This window comes from Lagenorhynchus albirostris, chromosome 8 (genome assembly GCF_949774975.1).
Source record: "Lagenorhynchus albirostris chromosome 8, mLagAlb1.1, whole genome shotgun sequence".
Taxonomy (NCBI): domain Eukaryota; kingdom Metazoa; phylum Chordata; class Mammalia; order Artiodactyla; family Delphinidae; genus Lagenorhynchus; species Lagenorhynchus albirostris.
This window is the reverse complement of record NC_083102.1, coordinates 97,331,075-97,352,837: the sequence shown is the minus strand read 5'-3', so window position 1 is coordinate 97,352,837 and position 21,763 is coordinate 97,331,075. Positions and strand designations below refer to the sequence as shown.

Here is a 21,763-nt window from a genome sequence, read left to right as displayed (position 1 = left end):
TGAAAAATAATGGGGAGTATAAATTAAAATTTTAAACTATCAAAATAAAATACAGGCATACCTCATTTTATTACTCTTCACTTTATTGTGTTTCACAGATAATGTGTTCTTCACAAGTTGAAGATTTGTGGCAACCCTGCATCGAAAGTCTATCGGTGGCATTTTTCCAACATTTGCTAATTTTATTTTGGTAATTCTCACAATATATCAAACCTTTTCATCATCACATTTGTTCTGGTGATCTGAGATCAGTGATCTTTGTTACCACTACAACTCACTGAAGACTCAGATGATGGTTAGCATTTTTTAGCAATAAAGTATTTTTTAATTAAGGTATATACATTGTTTTTTTAAAATGATATTTATTTTTTAACATCTTTATTGGGGTATAATTGCTTTACAATGGTGTGTTAGTTTCTGCTCTATAACAAAGTGAATCAGTTATACATATACATATGTTCCCATATCTCCTCCCTCTTGGGTCTCCCTCCCACCCTCCCTATCCCACCCCTCTAGGTGGTCACAAAGCACCGAGCTGATCTCCCTGTGTCATGCGGCTGCTTCCCACTAGCTATCTACCTTACGTTTGGTAGTGTATATATGTCCATGCCTCTCTCTCGCTTTGTCACAGCTCACCCTTCCCCCTCCCCATATCCTCAAGTCCGTTCTCTAGTAGGTCTGTGTCTTTATTCCTGTCTAGGGGTAAGACAGGAATATACATTGTTTTTTAGACATGCCTCTGTACACTTAATAGACTGTAGTGTAAACATAACTCTTACATGCACTGGGAAACCAAAAAATTCATGGGACTTTACTACAGTATTGGCTCAACTGTGGTGGTCTCGAACCAAACCTGAATATCTCTAATGTATGCCTATATTAGTATCTTTCTGTGAGATTTTAAAAAGCACAGGACTAAAATAATGGGTAAGAATAGCATGTAATCAGGGTAGGGCAATGATAGTGGTTCAAGTGTTGTTTATTATGACTGGGGTATAATATAGTAATTAATACTGTGAATAATGAAATTTTCTTTTCCCTCTGTCTTAATATTCACAATAAAGTGAATCAATGAAAGTGCAAGAAAGTGAATTAATAAAAAGAAAAAAACAGAAAAACAAGACAAAACATTAAAAAGCAAGGTGGTTCAAGTTCAAATTTAGCATAACCAAAGTAAATGGGTTAAATTCCCTGGTTAGAAGAGAGATTCTCACATTGTACGCAGGCCTCTCACTGTTGTGGCCTCTCCCGTTGCGGAGCACAGGCTCCGGACACACAGGCTCAGCGGCCATGGCTCACGGGCCTAGCTGCTCCGTGGCAGGTGGGATCTTCCCGGACCGGGGCACGAACCCGTGTCCCCTGCATCGGCAGGCGGACTCCCAACCACTGCGCCACCAGGGAAGCCCCTCACATTGTACTTTTTAACCCAGTTATGTAATATATTTTTTAACATCTTTATTGGAGTATAATTGCTTTACAGTGTTGTGTTAGTTTCTGCTGTATAACAAAGTGAATCAGCTATACATATACATATATCCCCATATCTCCTCCTTCTTGTGTCTCCCTCCCACCCTCCCTATCCCACCCCTCTAGGTGGTCACAAAGCACCGAGCTGATCTCCCTGTGCTATGTGGCTGCTTCCCACTAGCTATCTATTTTACGTTTGGTAGTGTATATATGTCCATGCCACTCTCTCACTTCGTCCCAGCTTAACCTTGCCCCTCCCCGTGTCCTCAAGTCCATTCTCTACGTCTGCATCTTTATTCCTGTCCTACCTCTAGGTTCTTCAGAACCATTTTTTTTTTTTAGATTTCATGTATATGTGTTAGCATACGGTATTTGTTTTTCTCTTTCTGACTTACTTCACTCTGTATGACAGTCTCTAAGTCCATCCACCTCTCTACAAATAACTCAATTTCGTTTCTTTTTATGGCTGAGTAATATTCCATTGTATATATGTGCCACGTCTTCTTTATCTGTAATATTTTTAAGATTGTTATGACCCTTGAGGAGGGTGGGAATACTCATGGGGGGCGTAGGAGGAGCTCTGAAGGGCTAGGATGCTCTAATTGTTGACAGGCATGGTGCGTATAGGGTGATTTATGTACTGGACACTGAGAGTCTAGGTGTCTCCCTACAGTTTATGGATGCAGCCAGGCCCACAGTCCCAGGAGGAGATGGGGCACCTCCCCAAAGAGAGATGTCGAGGCACCCCATTAACAGCTCAGCCTGTCCCACAGGAGACGAGCCCCATCCACAGATGCAGAGTTTTTAGATGATGGCAAATGTTCAATTCAAATAAGAAAGAGAGGGGACTTCCTTGGTGGTGCAGTGGTTAAGAATCTGCCTGCCAATGCAGGGGACACGGGTTCGAGCCCTGGTCCAGGAAGATCCCACATGCCACGGAGCAACAAAACCCGTGCGCCACAACTACTGAGCCTGCGCTCTAGAGCCACAACTACTGAAGCCCGCATGCCTAGAGCCCATGCTCCGCAACAAGAGAAGCCACCGCAATGAGGAGCCTGCACATCGCAACTAGCGATAGCCCGTGTGCAGCAACAAAGACCCAACACAGCCAAAAATTTTTTTTAAAAGAATAAATAAAATAAAATAAATGTATAAATAAAAAATGAGAGAGACTGAAACACACAAAAATATAGGCAACAGGTTATGAAGGCAGAAGAAAACATCAGAGAACCTGAAGTATGTCTTAAGGGAATAGTGGTGAAATAATAGGATGCCATAGAGAGACATACCCAGCAAATAAAAGACGCCTCAGAAATTTAAAATCTAACAAATAATTCCATAGCAGCTTTGGAAGATAAAACTGAGGAACTCTCCCATACAGAGTTAGGATATGACCCTGTGTCTCTTAGGGGTATAAATACTTTGGTTTCATCCGTGGTGTTTTTCCAGAGTCTCCTTGGATCCTTTGCCCAACCCTCAGGTCCCCTCGTTCCTGCCCCTTGGTAACCCTCAGTGATATCCCTTCCTTTGCTTCCCACTTGTCCCCAAAGTCCTTCCCATTTCTCCCAGACCCTCCCTGCCTCAGCACTGCTTATCTGACAGTCATACCAGCAGGAACTAGCACCGGCTGGGAGAGGTTCACTGCTGGCATCTGTGAACACCTGCCTAGGACATTCCTCCACCCCGGGCCCTGGGGATGCTGGGCAGGGATATGTCAGCCCAGGGAAAACAGGAGTTGCTCAGGAAAAAAGAACAACTCACTTGTGTGTCCCTAAAGAGCACGGCCTGTTCAAAGGCATAAATGTAGGTTACAGTGTGGTGTGGGTGTGACGGGGGTAAATGGGTTAATGCACATGGGTGCTCAGAGCTCTCTTTCTCCTGCTGCGGCTGCTGGGGGTGCTTCTTCTCCACCATCATCATCGTCATCAACATCCATGGGCCACTCAAGTTTTCTCTGCTCTGATCCTCATTTAACCCTAATGACTTCCCTAAAGACCTCATTTCCAAGCACAGCCACACTGGGGGTTAGGCTTCAACATATGAATTTTGGGGAGACACAATTCAGTCCATAGCAGACCTTATTTGGAGTAAGGGTCTTCGCAGATATAATTAAGGTAACGATCTGGAGATGAGATTATCTGCACTAAGGTGGGCCCTCAATCCAGTGACAGACAGTAAAGAAGACACAGATACAGAGGGAGAAGACCATGTGAAGACCAGAGATTGGAGTGATGCGGCCACAAGCCCAGGACACCTGGGGCCACCAGAAGCTGGAAGAGGCATGGGACTGAGTCTCCCTCAAGCCCCAGAAGGAACCAACCCTGTGACACCTTGATCTCAAACTTCTAGCCTCCAGAACCGTAAGAGAAAAAATTTCTATTGTTGTAAGTGCCCCCCAGTTTTTTGTAATTTGTTACAGGAGACTAACATGGCCACCTAAGTGGTCACGCTGTTTATTCATTGATTCATTTGATAAATTTCTATTGAGTAGATGAGTAAAAAGGACAGAATCCCTGCTCTCAGGAGTTTACCTTCCAGTGAGGGGTCAGGAAGCAGTACAGACAAAACCTGTACATCGTAGGCATATTTGGAGGTGATGACGGCCAGCGGAAAGCAAAGTGCAGCGAGCGGTGGGGAGGCTAGTTTTAACCACAGAAGAGAAGGGGCCCCTTGGGGAAGCTGACATTTGAGCAAAGACTTGGAGGAACAGGGGGTCTGGTGGGAGCCAGGGAGGCGTGTCCCACGGAGGGAGCCCTTGATCCCAGTGGGGGAGCATGTCTGGCGCATCACTGGGCAGCCAGGATCCCTGCAGACGGAGGGGCCTCAACAGCAAAGAGCAAGGGCAGCCCAAGGAGAGCGTCTCAGCTCCTAGGCAGACCCCCATTCATTTACGTGAGCTGGGGGCCCCGCACAGTTTGAGTCAAGGAGTCACGATCTGATTGGCATTCTAAGAGAACCACTGCGCTGGCCTTTGAATAGACATGGGGAGCAGATTCAGTGACCAGAATGCTTAGTGAGCTCTGCTGTAACTCAGGAAAGCGGGGACAGGCTGGACAGGATGGGGCCAGCAAGGAGGTGACGTGAGATGCGGACGATCAATCGGGAAGATAGAGCCGACAGAATTCCTAATGGACAGGATTCCAAAACCCGGGGCGTCTCCAGTTTTCATCTGAACCACTCTGGTCAAGCTCCTCTTCTCTGTTAGGCCCTGACCTAACTTTGGCCTGCCAAGAGCCCAGTTTTAGCAAGGAATCCTGCTAAGTGGCTTATGGAGGAGCCCCCCACCCCTGATGTCCAAGTCCGTGGCTTACCCTACAGCAAGCATCACCATCCTGGGCATCTGACCAAGCTCCTCTCAGTCACTCTGTATCCACTGAGCCCCTCACTCTGCCCGGTGGCCGAGAATCCTCAGCTGTCTCTGCTGTATCCAGAGTGGAGGCCAATCTCTCCCCACTTTTGTACTAGCCTTGAGTAAACTCCTCCCTGCCATTTTAACAAGTGGCCAGTGAATAATTTCTCTTCACCAGCAGCAACTCGGAGCTCGCAGCGTGGCCATTGCAGCTCAAGCACATCCAGGCTCACAGCCTCCAATACTAGGTGCCCCCCACGCGCCCGCAGAGCACAGAACCCGTCAGACGGCTGGGCACTTCCAGAGCCCCAAGCCTGCGCACCCCACCTCTCCTCCTGTCCCTTCTCCTGCGCCCGCCTCTGCCCACGGCTTCCCGGTGGTCCAGGCTCTCACCCGCAGATCTCAGCTCTCCGTGGTGACCGTGTTCCTCTCCTGGCCACTCTTCACACCACTCACCGGCTCGTCCAGCAGGAAGCTTTGCTGGTCCAGGGCAGGGATACAGCTTAACCTGCTCTCAAGGAGGGCCAGGGTGTGGTCAGGGGCGTCCACTGACATTCTCTGAGGATGCCTGAGATTCAGAATCTGCCACAGTTAGGGACCACACTCCACTCAGGGCTGGGATGGATTTTTTTTCCTAAATCACAATGACAGATGTCACTCACTCCATGAAATTCTGTGCCCAGCAGCCCTGGGCTGTGCTGTTTCACTGTGGCCTCTGCCTGGAGGTGGCCATTCCCACCTGCTCAAGGGGCCCAGGACCCCAGAGCCCCTCCACTCACTAGGTCTGCAGGGGTGCACAGCTGGTCAATAGTGAGACTGAACCCCAACTTTCATATTTCATTTCAGGCAGGCAAGATTTTTCCCTGTTCTTTTATAAAAGATTAGAAGAGCCAGAGGACACTCGTCAGAGAGAGACTAGTCATGGGGAATTGCAAATAATACAAACTTATCTTCCCTGGATTCTCATGTTTAGGTGCGGAAATCAAAAAGAGCCTAGGGCTTCCCTGGTGGCACAGGGGTTGAGAGTCCGCCTGCCGATGCAGGGGACACGGGTTCGTGCCCCGGTCCGGGAAGATCCCACGTGCCGCGGAGCAACTGGGCCCGTAAGCCATGGCCACTGAGCCTGCGTGTCTGGAGCCTGTGCTCCGCAACGGGAGAGGCCGCGATAGTGAGAGGCCCGCGCACCACGATGAAGAGTGGCTTCCGCTCGTTGCAACTAGAGAAAGCCTTCGCACAGAAACAAAGACCCAACGCAGCCAAAAATAAATAAATAAAGAGCCGAAGCGTGTCCATCCACTGCGCCCACCTGTCACGTCGGAGGAGCAGGGCCCACACCAGGGCCCCGAGGAAGGACAGGGTGACAGCATTTTAGAAAATTACAGAACATGTCCCAGGGTCTTTAAAACATCCACACAACTGTTAGTTTTTCAATTAAAATGGCCACGGAGTTTAGTCAAGCAATTTTTTTCCCTTTATTTTTGTTAAATAAGATTCCAGAAAGTATAGTGCAAACACTCAGTAGAAAAGTTGCAATTAAGAAATGTACATTCACATTTAACATTTCAGTCCATTCACTGTTTTTTTTTTTCAAAATAAAAATAGGACAAATTATTCAATTACTTGTCTCAATTTAACAATCTTGGAAAAGACTGGTAGGTAGTCTACAGTGTTCAGTGGACGTAAAAATAGACCCGTATTGATTATACAAATCTATCATGAGAAGTTACCCAGTGATATTGAGTTGTTGTCCTTCTGGTACAGACATCTCGTTTCCACATCTAAAGAAGCATCCTCTGTGAGCTCTACTGGCAGGAGAACATGTCACCCCGGCCCACTCTGTGTTCCCTGGAGGGACAGAGGAGGGCCGAGGGGTTCACACAACCCTTCTCAGTGAGTAAAGAAAATCCAAGAGTGGGCTTTGGGTTTACCTTAAACGAGAGTGGAATCTGCTGCTAAGAGAGGGTGGTAATCGGTACATAATCTCCGCTTGTGCAAGGTGGGGTGCAATCATAGTGAATGAGAGGTTGGCGGGGGGAGCTCGGGCCGAGGGGAGACACTGCAGAAGGAGTGCAGGAGCTGCACGGGCTCAGGGTCCAGGATCTGCTGTGACGGGACGCTCTGCAGCCTGCCGGCAGACAACCCGTGGTGGCCTGGGCCTGCCCCTTTGCACATGCTGCGTGTTTCGGAATCCCAAAAGTAAGTTTCACACGGTTAGGAATTTCACGGCATGTGATGCTGAGTGCAAATGGCTCGCGCGGCCACACTTTCAACAGGGATGAAGACAAAACCGCGTGCCTCTCTGGGGCTGATGCCTGGGGAGTGCCGGCACCCCCGGCCTGTGCAAGAGGCCCTGGTGGCTTCCCCGGGATTCCCAGAATGTGGGAACAGTCCCCTGAGACATGTGTTTCGTGTCCGGGCCTGAGATCGCGTGCGGGCTGCTGGTGGGAGTCAAGAAACAAGTTCTGGATGCTGGTGGGCCCACTGCCCACTGCTCGCACCACAGGGAGTGAGAGCCCCAGACACAGCTCTCTGTTTGGCTGCCCTGCACGCGTTCACCAAGCCCAAGAGGTGGACAGATCTCTCAGGGTTAGTCTAGGAATTGCTCTCTGCTTAAACGTCAGTTCTCAAGATGCGACTGCCAGCTGTTCTGGAATCCAACCCATCTGAAGATGAGTTGCCAGGAACCACGGGAGCCAGAGCCTGGGAGAGGCGGGGACACCTGTGCAGGATGGCTGCCAATCCTTCACCGTCCGTGGTGGTCCCTGTCTCGCCTTCTGTGTATTCTCAGTGAAACCTGCTGTTGGGCGTCCTCTGATCCCCAGGAAGGAACACTGACCGCCTACACCACGCCATAGCGTGACAAGGACATTGGAGGACTCTGACCAGGAGCTGGGGACTGGGTTGGCTCCTTGTAAGTGGAGAAGCGTGTGCAGTTTGGGGGCACCCGGGGGCCCCGGTTCTCCCCCTGGCTGATGTCAGAGAGGCCTTACAGAAGGAGATAAGACAACTGTCCTCACTGAGGGAGAGTCTGTGTTTTCTAAGACACGATGGCAGGTGGTGCTACAGGACATAGTTTTAGGATAGAAAGGATGACAAGACAAGGCAGGGATTCTTCAGGCCCAACACTGTTAAGTCTCTGCCGGGGATCAGCTGTTAAAGCAGAGGCAGGGCTTAGCGGAGAGACAGGCACTGTTTTACCGTCCTGACGTGAGGCCCAGGTGAGGACAACTCTGTGCCTGGGCACATCCAAGGGATGGGCTGTGGGGCAAACCCGCTGCCTGGGAGCCTGCTTGGCTGCTCAGACCCAGCCGGCCAGGCACCACCACTACTTGTGTGTGCAAGAGCTAAAGGCTCCACCCAAACCAACACAACTTTGCCGATTTCAGTTAGTTAAGAGGTGCCGAATAGAATGGGAAACCAGGGGCTTGGAATGGATGGGAACAGGATGAATCCTGGTCCTGCCACACAGTGCTGTGTGACTTTGTCCAAGTCTGTAACCTCTCTGAGCCTCAGACTCCTCATCGACAACATGCGGAGCATAACCACGCCTCCCTCTGCAGAATGTTTGGAGGCAAGGGGGCGGGAGAAGCGCAGGAAAGGTGTACTTGCCGAGCAAGCTACGGGTCTTAGTCATGATCATTCCCTTAGTTTGTAGTCACGTGAAGAGTCCACCAGAGACGTAGTTTAACTATACAGGAGAGCGACCCAGCCTTTCCCGGTGTTTATTAGTGTAGAACACACTGAATCAGGGGGAGTGCAGGAATTTCACAAAGGAATGAAGAATTATATCTACACGGATAGCCACCATCAAGGGCTGAAGAAACTGAGCTTGCTGTAATCACAGGAGACCAGGGGGCTGCCACTGGGGTCAGTTGTCTGATTCCCAAGGTGTTTTTCCAGCCAGTTGCGACCCACACCCCCGAAGACCACCTGTCTATTGTTTTCTCTTCCCACGGCACAGCCCAGAGACTGAAGCCGGGCCTGCAAGTGGCTGCCCGGGTAACTGGGAGGGAGGCGGGGGTGGGGGTGGGGGGGCTGCCGGCTCCTCCCTCCAGAATTCCTGCGGCACTCCCCGCAGGCCTCAGTGTACACCGGAACCCCAAACACAACAGAAATAAAACGACCACACAAACAACAGAAAACGGGATCAGCTCAGTGCCCTGACATCCCTGGACTTTGTACTGATACTGTGGAGAGATTCCAGGAAGGAGGGGAGGGAGGAAGGAAGACTTTCTTATTCTCTAGTGGTTCTCTAGTACTTGTAGACGGAGGCCCGGGCACCATGTGGACGCCGGCGGGGGTCAAGGCTGCCTCTGTGTCTGGCCGAGAAGCTGCTGCCCCTGCCCCTGCCCTTACTCCTCCTTTTAAGGTCAGGATTTCTAGAGGAAATAGAGCTGGGTCGGGGCACTCAGGGGCGGTTTCCCCCGATGCCCTGGGGGGTAGCCATCTGTCTGTATCCCTAGTTCATTTGTTTCTTATATGAATCCATCCTAATCCTAGGAACAAATAATTGATTTTAATTTTGCTTACGCCATGCCATGCAAACACAACACACACACACACAAACTTGGATTAAGCCTGGCCTCTGGCAGAAAAGTTATTTTTTATCTTAGTGAACAGATGCGTTATATTTTCAGGGAAATTAAGGAATACGAATGTCTGTTCCACTGCCGTAAAGTCAAGTTGTTTAGGGAGGTCTAGCCCCAAATGGGGCACCTGAAATTGGGTTTGTTAATTTTACGAAATGGACGATGGAGAAGACAGATTTCCTCATCCCACCACAGGACCTGTCTCCAGTACAGGTCTCAGTTTGTGCACAGACAGGAGACAAAGAAAAACTCCCTGAATCCTTTCCAAAGCCTCCTGTGGCTTCTTGGAGGTGAGGGGTCCCCAGTGTGCCGGCTGTCTGGGGTGCACCCGCATGGCCCCTGACCCGAGACTGAAATCTAGGTCAGGTTCCAGCAGCTTGGTCCGTAGCTGGCTTAACTGGCCACCCGGCTGGCCATGCCTACCCCAGCCCTGGCCACTGGGGTACCCACGGCATCCTACTCTCCCACCCACACTGTCTCCCAGGCACGGGGTCTGCCTGTGGCTCCTGGCTGTCAAGTCCACACAGAATCAAGGAGGTCCTCCTGCTTTGGGGGACCCGGGGCTGGGGGACAACTGCCTGGCAGCACTCCCGAGGTGGGCACCCACACAGGCCTCGGACACCAGCCCCAAGTTCCTGAATCCATCCTGGGGAAATGCACAACTCCACTCCCCGCACGGCCCACCTGGCCAACCCTTGGGCACCTGGCCTGGCCTTTGCTCATGACACATGTCATGGGACAATGGGCCCTGTGTCAGCAGAGTCCCTCAGGTAAAGCCCATCTCCTTGTTGTCTCCCAAACTCAGTGTGGAGGCCCAAGCCACCACGACTGGCCTCCCAACACCCAGGCGTGGGCCCCCAGTCCCGCCTGCTGACCTCTGGGCCTGGCAGCGCAGGCCCCAGCAGACCTTGAATCTGATTGAGACCCACCCCCAGCCTAAGGTCCTGCGAAGGCAGATGCAAACCCAGGAGGCTGTATGAAGAAACGGCACGTCTTTCATCATCCACTACAAAACCGGCAGTATTGATTGAAAACGGGAAACGGCTAGCACAGACTTTCAAAGCAAACTGCAGCTGTGGAGGGGGGATGTCCGGGCCCAGGGATACGGTCGTGTCCTCCACCTGCCAGTCGGCCACAGCTCACCCCTCATTTACTTCACCAAAGCAAATATTTTGAAACCAATTGCCTCTGTGGAGTTTGGATTTGGGGGTCATTTTTGTTGTTGCTTTTCACTGAAGCCATTACAAAACCCAGGGCAAGCCAGTTTCCGGGGGTGGGGGGGGGCTCGTCATACACAACCAATAGGTCTGCACACTCGAGAATGACACGTGTGACAGCAGGTCTGTGATACCCCGGTAAGAAAACTGCTGGATGCAGGGCACACGCGTGTGAACCTGCATTTCCCGCGCGGTGCACGCACACTTAGGCAGTGCTTGCCTGACGGGTCACGCATGGGTGTCCCGGGCAGGGCCTGTCATGTGGGGAGAGACCCGCAGGACCCCGAGACTCAGGGGATCACAGAACACGCTTTGCAGAAGGGCGGGCATACCCTGGAAATGAGACGGGTCCACTTGCCGGGGAGGAAACCTAGACACGGCTGACAGGCCAACCCAGCCCTTCCTTCCCGCGTGGCAGGTTAAAGCGGGGATTCAAATATTATATCTAGGTCGCTACTGGGACAGTGGTGCAGGGTTCCTATGGGGGGAGACAAAGCGAGGTGTCCCCGAAGGCTGGCCAGATCCTGTCCGAGCCTGCACGTCAGCCCGGATTTGGGGGTGTCAGCCCCCCAACAGTGTGCTCTTCAGTTTGGGGAAACTTGTACACATGGCTTGTCTCTGAATCACCAATCTGCTTTGGACCAGACCTGTCTGTACAGTTTAGAGTTATTGCTTCTAGTGACAGAAGGTATCGGAAGTCCTGGTGGCTTTGGAGTCCGATAAACACGGCAGGCTCAGGGTGTCTGGGTCTGGGGGGCGTGGGGTCCACCCTGCAGGACACAGACCTTGGAGTGGACTGGCCCAGGGTCAGGGGCGTGGAAGCGTTTGGCAGTTCGGGGCTGCGTTCTAATCTACTGAGGTCAGGCACAAGAGGCATGCGAGGGTCTCGAAGGGACACGTGGATGGGGTCATTCCAAAGGGCAGCAGCAGCCTGGCCTAGCAGGGGCGATGCACTAGGAACCTCGCGCATCGGCTAAAGTGTGCTGTTCACACGGGGTGTCGGGTTTACCTTCATTTTGGTCAGAATGGAATAGGCAGACCGGTGCGCTATTTACAGAGCATCTTAAAAGAAATAATTTAGAGAGAATCCTACTTGGAAGGCTCTAACATTTGTACATGAATATCGTACAAGGTTAAAAATAAATAAGGCAATATCATACAGTCTTATCACAAATAAAAAGGAAGTCATTGGCCAAACCCCAAGGAACATTATGGCTGAGCACGGCCCCTAGGCCCACAGGAAGCAGGTAGGGTTTGGAACTGCTGATGATGAAGGAGGCTCTGCTCATCGAAGGGGAGACCTCGCCGTTGCAGAACAGCCGAGGCCCCGATGGCTTCCCGCGGCTGCGGTGACAGCTGGCCACGCGTTCCGTGGCTTTGCCAACACTCCTGTGGGGGGGGGGGTGGTCCCGTGGCTCTGTGGACCTGAGGTCCCAGCACAGCGAGTCTGGGCTCTCATCCCGGGGCTCAGAGTCCACCTCGCTCAGGGTGATGTGAATTCAAGGCCTGTAGCTGTGGGATCGACAACCCGCTTCCTCACCGGCTGATGGCTGGGGCGTCCTCACCTTCGACCGGCTGCGGGCCCCGCATCTTTAAACAGCGACCTCGTGCTTCGAATCTTCCTGACTGCCCCGGCCTCCGTGTCCACTTCTAAGGGGCCACGTGGTCGCATTGGTCACACTGAGTTAACTCAGATGGCCCAGGATCCTCTCCTCAGCTGCTGCCCCAAGCCCTGAATTCCCTCTGCAAAGCCCCCTTTGCCATGTGACAGAGCATATTCGCAGGGTCAGGATCCCCTGCGCTGTCCACCCCCCTCCCGCCCTGCCCTGGGCTGGAAGCTCGGCCATGGGGAGCAGGTGGGCAGCAGGGCCCTGGCCAGGGTCTCAGCCCCGCAGCTGGACGCAGGTGTGCACACCTGCACAGGCCGTGTGCTCAGAGGGCTCTGGAGATGACTCAGCTTGTGCTCTGTCTGTAAGGGGAGGGGGGAGGAAATTCAGCTCTCACCCAGGGCACATCTGAGGAAAGACTGTCCACCTGCCCGCCTCTGTCACTGGCCCGTCCACATGGGCTAAGTGGCCGGCCCTGTCAGCTACACCCACACAGCCACGAGTCATACACCCACAACGGAGGCAGCCCGGGGGACGCCACTAGCCACCCCCATGGGGCTCAGTCCAGAGTGAGCCCCTGTCCCAATTCTGAAAAGTCGGGACCCCCAGGGAGAGCGGTGTGGAATGGGACCCTCAGGCCTGCTGACTCTGCCGAGCAGGGCTCCCCTGCAACCCACAGAACCCTCCGGGCTGCTGTCGGAGCTTGGGTCTCTGCATGGCCATCCCCCTACTGACTTGCCTGCCCAGAAGGTTCCCTCCAGTTTCAAGCTGCCCTCCTCCCTGCAGTCGAGAGCTGAGGTCTCCACGTCCAGCTATTTCTGGCCAGTCTCTTCCCACTGGCCCTCCCAGATCCCTGCCCACGCCCAGGAGCCCATCCCAGCATGGCCGCATTCTTCATCTCCATGGCAACCGCAGAGATGCCTAGGTAGGAGATTCCCAGACTTGCACAGAATTACTTGCAGTCACTTTCCCTGCAAACCGGAGCAGGGACATCTGTACCGACAGCCATAAACTAACTCCAAATCTCCACGTCCAAGGGACTGGTTCTGCCAGAGAAACGCCTTCCATCCAGGAAGCGTTCTCATGGTTGCGAGGTCCACTTGTTTTCAAAATCAACAAAGCCTTGCACTGTTGTTCAGCGTACGGGAACCCAAGATGCCGTGGCAGAAGAGGTAAGAAATGACACCGACCACCTTCTCTCCTTTGAACAAACACAGTGACGTGGGCAGAAAAGGGAACGTCCAGGTTTTACAGGAGCCGATATGCTCAGCAGGGCAGGTGGAGAGCGCACAGGTGGAACAGGAACTATGCTGGTCACAGAGATGTGGCTGCAGGGTCCCCCAAGAATTCCAGAAGACCTGCCTCTGGCTCTTAACAAAAACCCAACCTCGACGAAAGCCAGCGGCCACCACCATCCATGCAGTGGGACAGGGGCTTCTCAGTTCTTCCCAAACCGTCCACTGAAGGCCTGCCCAGCTCTGGCTCTGGCCAAGAGAGTCCTGACTCTTACTCTGGGCTCTGCAGGCCACCGCCCAGGGCGGGAGCTGCCCTCACGGGACCCACACAGCTGGGCTGATGCCAATCCGTCTCCGGGCACACACGAGCTGGGCAGCCCAGTCACTCTGCCAGCCAGACCTCCAAGGCTCTCGCTGTAGCCTGTGGCCCTGGTGGACGTCCTGACGGTCCCGACGGTCCCGACGTCCAAAGCTCACCCAGCCAACCTCCCTCGGACACCGAGAAGAGGACGGAGCAAACAAAGACACTGCTAAAGCCTCGGCGTCTGCTCAGTCTGGGTTCTCCCCTCACCCGAGTCACTGCCCAGCTGCTTCTGGTCATGCCTGGACAGTCCCCCTTCCCCAGCCCGGCCACTGGTTCCCGGCCCTGCTCTGTTGGCCGGGCTGGTCCCTGCGGGAGCCCCGAGGCCACCAACGCCCCGAGCATTTGTGCGCTGTGCCCCCAGCGGCCCGCGTGGGCTCCGCTAAGCCTCCTTCCCAGCTGCTCCGGGGGGCAGGTGGTGGCCTGGGGGGCAGGGGGCAAGCCCCGAGCCCTGCAGAGCCCCCGGCCCGGCTCTGACTGGGAGGCCGGCCGCAGGGGGCACCGGGGGGTGGCCCGTGGCCAGTCTGGTCTGGAGGCCGGCTCTCCCGTAAGGACACATTTTCCGCTCTGAGTTCACGGACCTGTTTTGGGAGCCGTTTCCGTCGGTCCTGCCTTCCAGGAAGTATGTCAGCATCTCGCCCTTGCCCTTGACGCTGACTTTGCCTCGGCACACGAAGCGGTAGCAGCCCCGCCGCAGCAGCCTGTGCACTTCCTCCGTGACCTACAGTGGAGAAAGGCGGGCGTCACTCTTGGTCAACGGGGAGCCCACGAGAGGGTCCCTCCCCGACCTGCACTGATCACCCGATCGCCCGGCCTCTGGCTTCCCCAGGTCGGCCGGCAAGTCGGGTCCTGTGCCCCTCCTATGGTCACTCGGCGAGAAGGACGTGATCCTGCAGAGAAAGCAGGGGACTCAGAGGGGCCTCAACGGGGCCCTAGACAAGCAGGAGAGGACAGCGTTCGCCATGGGGGGTGCCCAGAGTGGGTGGGCGGGCTGGACAGGGCCCACACGGACCCGGTCCTAGGGGCTGCGGTGTGAGCTCCGTGATCACCCCAAGCCCTAACCAGATGCCTGGACACAGGGCTCCGGCTGTGCCGCCAGGGCCCTCGGGACGCGGTAACCCCACACGTCTTCGAGGGTCTGGGACTGGCAGGTAGCAGCTCAGCTGGAAGGGGACAGCACCGCCTCCCATCCCCGTGGCTGGCACGGAACCCTCAGGGCCCCGGTGGGCTCACACCAACCTGCCAGGGACCCCTGGGGCCTCTGTGGGCCACCAGCACGAGAGGGCAGAGGGCACGTTCTCCCAGGGACAACAGGGGTGTGACTTAACTTTCCTGATGCTCAGGTCCCGGGCAAGGGTTTAGCCAAAAACTTCCTGCCTCACAGAGTTATGAAAAAGGTAAAGGGCAAGAAAGCACTTTCTAGTAAGGTTCTGTACACAGAAGAGGACACAATCAGTTGGATTCTCCTCACTTGACACTGAAGGCGGAGACCACCTCTCTCCCCGTCACCCCGACTCCCAGCTGCTGCTCTGAAAATCCCCCCTCCCCCACCCCATGTAGTCACCCACCTCTGGCGTCTTTATTTAAAACGACTCAGCCCACCCTGAGGCCAGGGTCTCGCATCCCCAGGGTGTCAGTCCCCAGCAGAGCTGGGCAGAGGGGCTGCTCTCTTCTCCGCCGGCTTCGCTGGAACCCTGAACCCACCCCCTCCCCCCAACGCGGCTCTCACCCTCGCTAACCGTCGGCCTGCTTCTCGCGTGCGACGGTAAAGGTCTGTCTCAGCACAACTTACCAAGGCTCCTGGTGTTCATGAGTGCTCACTGAATGAAAGAATAAAGGGACCAATGGAAGGAAGGGAGGGAGGGAGGTAACCAAGGCCCGCCAGAAACCTGCCCGCAGTTCAGGAAACAAAAATGACCACGGAACATCACAACCTGCACAGCTCCCGGGACAGTGAAATCTGCCGATGGATCTGCAAGTGCTGGGAGGGGGTCCCTCAGCTCCCCTCATGGCACAAACAAGCAAAACTGGCTGATCCAGTGTAGACAGAGGGCATGGAACAGAGTATGCTCAACCCACAACAAGGGGCCAAGGATGTATCGTTCCCCTTAATTAATTAACTCCGCCAGTTTCTGTGGATTTTCATCAGCAAGGCACTGGCTGGTGCTCGCACGGGGGGCAGGGGGCTGCTTGGTGTTCTGGAGAAAGTTCCGCGGCCCCTCACCAGGGCTGCCGCCGCCCACCCACCGGGATGGAGAACGGCAGGTGGGTGCCTGAGGCCTAGACCCTCACCAGGTCGGCTGCATCTCTCGGCCTTGGGAGCAGGTCAGGTGGTCCCTCCCAGACCTTGTAAAGGAGAAGCATGTCGTCCACTTACAAGAAGAGTCCCTTGGTCAACTTGATGATGACTATTACATTCACAAAGACTTGGACGGTCAAGAAAAAGTGGGGAGTGCTGAAACTCCCCAGAGTGCTGCCAAAGACCTCGATCCAAGGCCACACAAGGGCCAGAGCCACACAGCCTCACTCAGGTCCCCAGCAGGGCTCAGCGCACCCCAGAGTCCTTCATGGAATTGAGCCACAGGCTGGCCGGTGACACAGGGGAGGTGCCACTGTCACAAAGGTCACCACTCAGATGTGGCCTCTGAGACACAAGGTGATCTCAGAGGCCTGCTATTGTGATCAAAGGCTCCATTGTGCTCTTTCCTTTCACGATTGAACCAACCCACAATTCATCTGTTCATCTGGCCTTCCTAGAACCCTGACGTCCAGCTTAAGGCCCAAGATACACATTGACAAAAATCTCTGAGTCTTATCCTTACGTGAGCTCTTTCCTCTCACTGTATTCTCTTGTCTTATGAAGAATGAGAGGTAACAAAATATTCAGATCATCGCACAAAGTAATGCTGGAGGTGAAGATGACCCACCAGCACGTGCAGTAAAGCCGAGGTCTGAAGGCAGGTGGGCTCGGGCCTGGGCGTCCTTCCGGGCCGCTTGGGAGCTCGGGCTGCACGCCGCCCCTGTGCATCTCTCAGCCTTGACATTCTAGCCAGGAAGTCCCAGGCTGTGAATCAGGGTTGTGTATGACGTCACCATGGGGGGCCCAGAAAGGGTCCAGGTCAGGGGCTCGGAGACACGAGGTCCCCAAGAGGCCGAGAGGGAGTCCCCTGTGAAGTCTGATTCTCAGCCACCTGCATGAGAATCCCTGTGTCTCTGAAGAGGTGGGCTGGGAACTCTCTCTAGAGTTCCCTGTGAGGCCCGGCCAGCAGTGGGGGGGACCCACCTTGCAGCCACACCGACCTCGCTCTGCCTGAGAGAGGGTGCTGGGCTCCCACGGAGACACTTCCTGGGAAGCACCTGCTTGGTCCTGAAGTTGATGGCCAAGGTGGAACCTGGGTATCGTCACAGTCAACCTTCTCTTGGCTGCCGTACTCCTTGGAAAACGGAGCCCTGGGATGCCCCGGGGACTTTAGTCTGCTCAGAACCCCCTTGTCTGCCTCTCCTGGGACAGCAGGTGTGAGGAGGGGTCTCCTTTTTAGGAATTTTGACACAGAAGAAAGAAAGCTCCCAGCTGAGGACTAAGGAATGAGCATTTGGGCAGGTGATATCTGATTAGATATTATCCTCAGGAAAAAGTTAAGACACCTCTTTGCAAACCTTCATCATTAATATGTGAGTCTCTTGTTCACTTCTTTAAAAGAACCAAAGGTTTAACCTGGGCTGGCAAAGGGAAGGGATCTCTCCTGGGCTGTGACCAAGAACACCTACGAGAACCATACAACAGTGGAGCATAAGTGTTTCTCCCTTTAAACTGGGATGACGAGCACGATGGGCTGGAGGGAAAGAGCCTTCGGCCAAGGGGGTGGCCAAGCGGCCAGGCCAGGTCACGTGGGCCGCCAGATGGAGGGACTGCAGGTCTTACCCAGGTTGACAAATGTCACCAGAGCCCTGCTTTTGTCCTGCCCTGTCCCAAGTGCGTGGGGTGCTGCCACCTGAGCCTAAGGGCGGGAGGGGAGGGCCCTGGTCTGCTAAGACCTCCTGCGATGCGGGTCCTCCAGGAGGTCCGGGCCGAGGGACTTTGCCCTGCGGGAGTCCAGACACAGATATCGCCGGACAGCCCAGCAGCCGGCAGAGGCTGGATGGCGTGCCGGAGTCCCTGCCATGGCAAACAGCCCTCCCAGGAGGCCGGAGGGAGCAGGGACAGTTCTGAGCAGAGGGGTGGCCGACGCAGATCGGATGTTACAAACTTAGAGATGTGATGTTGGCACTGGACAGAAGCCAGGCTGGAGAGTGGAGGGGGCTCCCGCCAGGTGTCCCCTGGGGCATGACCAGCTCCTGGGGAAGACTGCGAGAAACATAGGTGAAAGATCCTCTTAGAAAAGGAACACGGTGTCCTGGGATGGACGGCAGTACGACAACGTGGACGCGCTTAACGCCCCTGAGCTGTGCACTTAACAACAGCTAAGATGGTCCGCTTTCCGACATGTGTATACCAACACCGTGAGAAAAGTTTACGGGAAAGAATGCAGAGGTGCAGAGAGGCTGCACGCAGATCCCGCCTGTGTTCCGAGCAGGAGAGCCCCAGGGAGATTTTGGTGGCTGTCTTTTAAGCTGACGGATCCAAGGGACCCACCGAGGTACCTGTCCGAGGGTCAGCACCCGATGAAGGCAGGCGGGGGCCCCGGGAACTGAACAGGTATGACACGGGAGGGCCCCAGGCAGGCAACCTTCTCATTGGAACCGTATCCTGCAGAGGCCGCACCCCAGTGCCTCTCTCAAAACCTGGGGTGAATGCACGTGTCTCGCAGGGTCTACGGAGGACTGAGACTTTGTGATCAAGTAAAGGACCAGTGCTAACTGGCTGCCAGCTGGTGGCTACCTCAAGGCCAGGCCACAGCAGGAGGGCAGTGGCCCTAGTCACCCAGCGCTGCGTTCTCTGCCCCATCCATCCGGGCCCCCAGAGGCCAACTGAAGCCACACACGGGGGACAGGCTCCTTCCCTCCGTGTGACCCACGCTTGCATGTTTGTTCCAAGGGAAATCCCGAGAGCGGAACCGCACGGCCACATACCACGAAGCGCAGGGGCCACTGTCTCTTACACCTTCAGTGCCAGCCAGTGCCAGGGCACCTGCTTCGCATCCCAAGCGAGCGCCCGCGGGTTCTCAGGTCAGGGGGCCCCACGGCACCTGCCCTTCAAACGGTGAGGCAGCCCCTTCCCTTCTAGGGAGCCATCACTCGCCATCCCCATCTCTGCGCCTGGCCACACAGAGGCCAACCTCCAAGGCTGCAGACACACTGAGCCTCGCGGCTCCGTGTCCCTACCCAGAAGAGGCAGACCGGGACGGGAGGACGCAGGCTGCGGGGCTGGGCGGCCGCCCCCGCCCGACCCTCGCCCCTTCCACCTCAGCCTCCCGCCGGCAGGATGGGCCCCTGTGCCTCGGGGGCTTCCGAGTGAACTGACCTGGATTCTGCCCTGGACGCCGGTGCTGTCCATCCGACTGGCCACGTTGACCGTATTTCCCCAGATGTCGTACTGCGGCCTGCGAGCCCCGATCACTCCAGCCACCACGGGGCCAACATTGATGCCTGGAAACAGTCGCGCGCGGGGCGTCAGTGGGGAAGCCTCCGAAGGGAGGAGCAGCCCCGTGGGAGGTCACGGATTCCTGGGGTCACGCAGTGCAACGCCCCTCCCCAGAGCAGGGACCCCAGAGCATCGCCGAGAGGCAGCTCCCGGGCTCTGCTTGCATGCCACACCGTCAGGAAGCAGCCCTGATCTGGGCAAAAGTCCCGTTTCCTGGAACGGCGACCCCGTGCCGAGCCTTGCGGATCGGAAGGCTGACCGTTCAGGCTGTGGGCCACAGCGTGTCCCTCCGCCCCCAGCTCCCTCTCCCAGAAAGGACAGTGGCTCAGACGGGTCCCCTGGATGAGGGATCCCCTCAGCTCCTCTGGGTGTCGGGCCCAGAACTACGTATTTTCAGGGCGCCCTTGTCTTTATGTGGCACAGGGTCCAACTGGCCTGGACAGTGACACAGGCCCAAGTAGCCCCAGTCGCCCCTGCAGCCAGGTCTGGGCTGACACCCAGCACACCTTCTGACTCAGTACTCTGCGTCGATTTTCCTGAGCTTAGCCAAGCGCGTTAATACCGTTTCAGCACGCTGGCCTAGTCAACCCCCCAAAGCCGGGGCAGTGGGTGCTAGCATCTCTGGGAGGAGGTAGGGGTGGAACTGGACGGGCTGAGCTGGGAGCCTCAGGCTAGGTGGATGTGGGAGCCCAGGAAGGAGCCCCAAAGGGGCCACTTCCAGATGGCTGGTGGGACCTGGGGGACCCCTTCTACCACCCCAGATGCCCCAGTCCATGTGGACGAGACTGAGCCAGGATGCAGCCTCCTGTGTGACCGGCCATCCGGGAGCAGAGGTGCGACTGGCCTATGGGACCTCAGTAGGAGAGTAAGAAACAGAATTTCCCTGATGGACCCTTACGTCTATTAATCCAAGCCCGCAGCCCCAGAGGAGAACTGGACCCCGGGGGTGAGGCGCAGAGGGTGCTCTGGCCCTACCTCCAGCACGTCCCTCGGGCCGGGCACCAGGGCTAAGTCAGCACCGTGTTTAAGCACATCAGAACTCTACCCACTCTGCAGGCTACCACCCCTTGTGCTCAAGCCCAGCTCTAAGTGCTGTTCTTTAAGGCCACTAGACATCTGAACTGTAAAACAGCCACAAATATCCTGTTCAACTATATCGTGGACTAGTAGGTAATGGGGGGGGAAGGGGGAGGGAGGGAGGGAGGGAAGGAGGAAGGAAGGAAGGAAAAAAGGAGAAAGAAAGAGAGAGAGGGAGGGAGGGAGGGAGGGAAAGAAAGAAAGAGAGAGAGAGAGAGGGAAAAAAGGAAGGAAGGCAGGAAGGAAGGAGGGAGGGAGGAGGGAGGGAGGGAAGGAAGGAGAGAGAAAGAAAGAAAGAGAGAGAGAGAGAAAGAAAGAAAGAAAGAAAGGAAGGAAGGAAGGAAGGAAGGACAGAAAGGAAGACCGGCAGAGAGAGAGAGAAAGAAAGACATCTCTCGTTTAACTATATCCTCGACTAATACAAATTTTTCTGGTAAACCTGTATTCCCAGAAAAAAGTGAATTTAAGACTGAAAACAGAAACCCTACAAGTCTGATAAGAGCTAGAGCGGAGCTTAGACCCCGGGTGGTTCCCCTCTTCACTCGCAGGCAAGGCAGGGAACCCAGGAGGACCAAAGACCCAGCCTGAGCCTGCACCCTGGGCTTCTGCACAGCCTCGGCCCCAATGTTTCGGGCCTGCGGACAGGGGCACCTTCCTCCAGCTACGTGTGGACTCAGAGGTGTATCTGAGAGTCTCTAAGACAATCAAGATTTCTCCTGCGTTTCCTAAGCTGCACAATGACTCTTCCAGGTCCTCAGTCACTGATAACCAGCTCTGAGGTGGACCCAGCTGTCCCTGCGTCCCGTGCACTCCTCTGGGTGGTACCATCCTCCTTCCTGTAAGACAAGGGAGCCTGAACCGATGACCCCCGCTCCCAGGGGACAGCCCAGGCCACCAGTTCCCGGGGCCCGTGCAGGAAGGGTGAGCTGGCCCGAAAGATGGGACAGCTCACAGCCACGTACCAACACGGAGCACGAAGTCGTTGTAAGACTGGTAGTTGATCTCATCCAGGACGTCGAACATCTCGATGGCAAAATCTGCCAGTGTGCTGAGGTGGGAGGAGATGGACTTCTTAGCCTGGACGTGAGCAGACACGGGTTATGTTTGACGGGTGCAAGGGCAGAGGGGCCAGGGACACTCAGCCAGTGACCTGCGGGGGTGGGCGGACCAGGCTGTACCCCTCACAGGATCAGGGACTTGACCCCCACGTCAACCATGCAGCAGCCCTGCTGGCTGGGCCTGGGGCTGACTGGGTGGCACCCTACAGCTGCCCTAGTGTG

At 55.2% G+C, this 21,763-nt stretch overlaps 2 protein-coding genes across 10 annotated transcripts in view; both read right to left on the bottom strand.

Annotated features, from left to right (window-relative positions):
- The window catches only part of RAMP3 (receptor activity modifying protein 3), a 469,110-nt gene that overhangs the window by 71,443 nt on the left and 375,904 nt on the right, over nucleotides 1–21,763 (bottom strand). The window lies entirely within an intron of this gene.
- The window catches only part of ADCY1 (adenylate cyclase 1), a 118,579-nt gene continuing 111,023 nt past the window's right edge, over nucleotides 14,208–21,763 (bottom strand). Inside the window, exons 18-20 of the mRNA XM_060156220.1 lie at nucleotides 21,446–21,560; nucleotides 19,287–19,411; nucleotides 14,208–14,546 (exon numbers count right to left, since the gene is read on the bottom strand). Of these exons, the coding sequence (XP_060012203.1) occupies nucleotides 14,208–14,546; nucleotides 19,287–19,411; nucleotides 21,446–21,560 (579 nt within the window). The remainder of the gene's footprint in view (nucleotides 14,547–19,286; nucleotides 19,412–21,445; nucleotides 21,561–21,763) is intronic.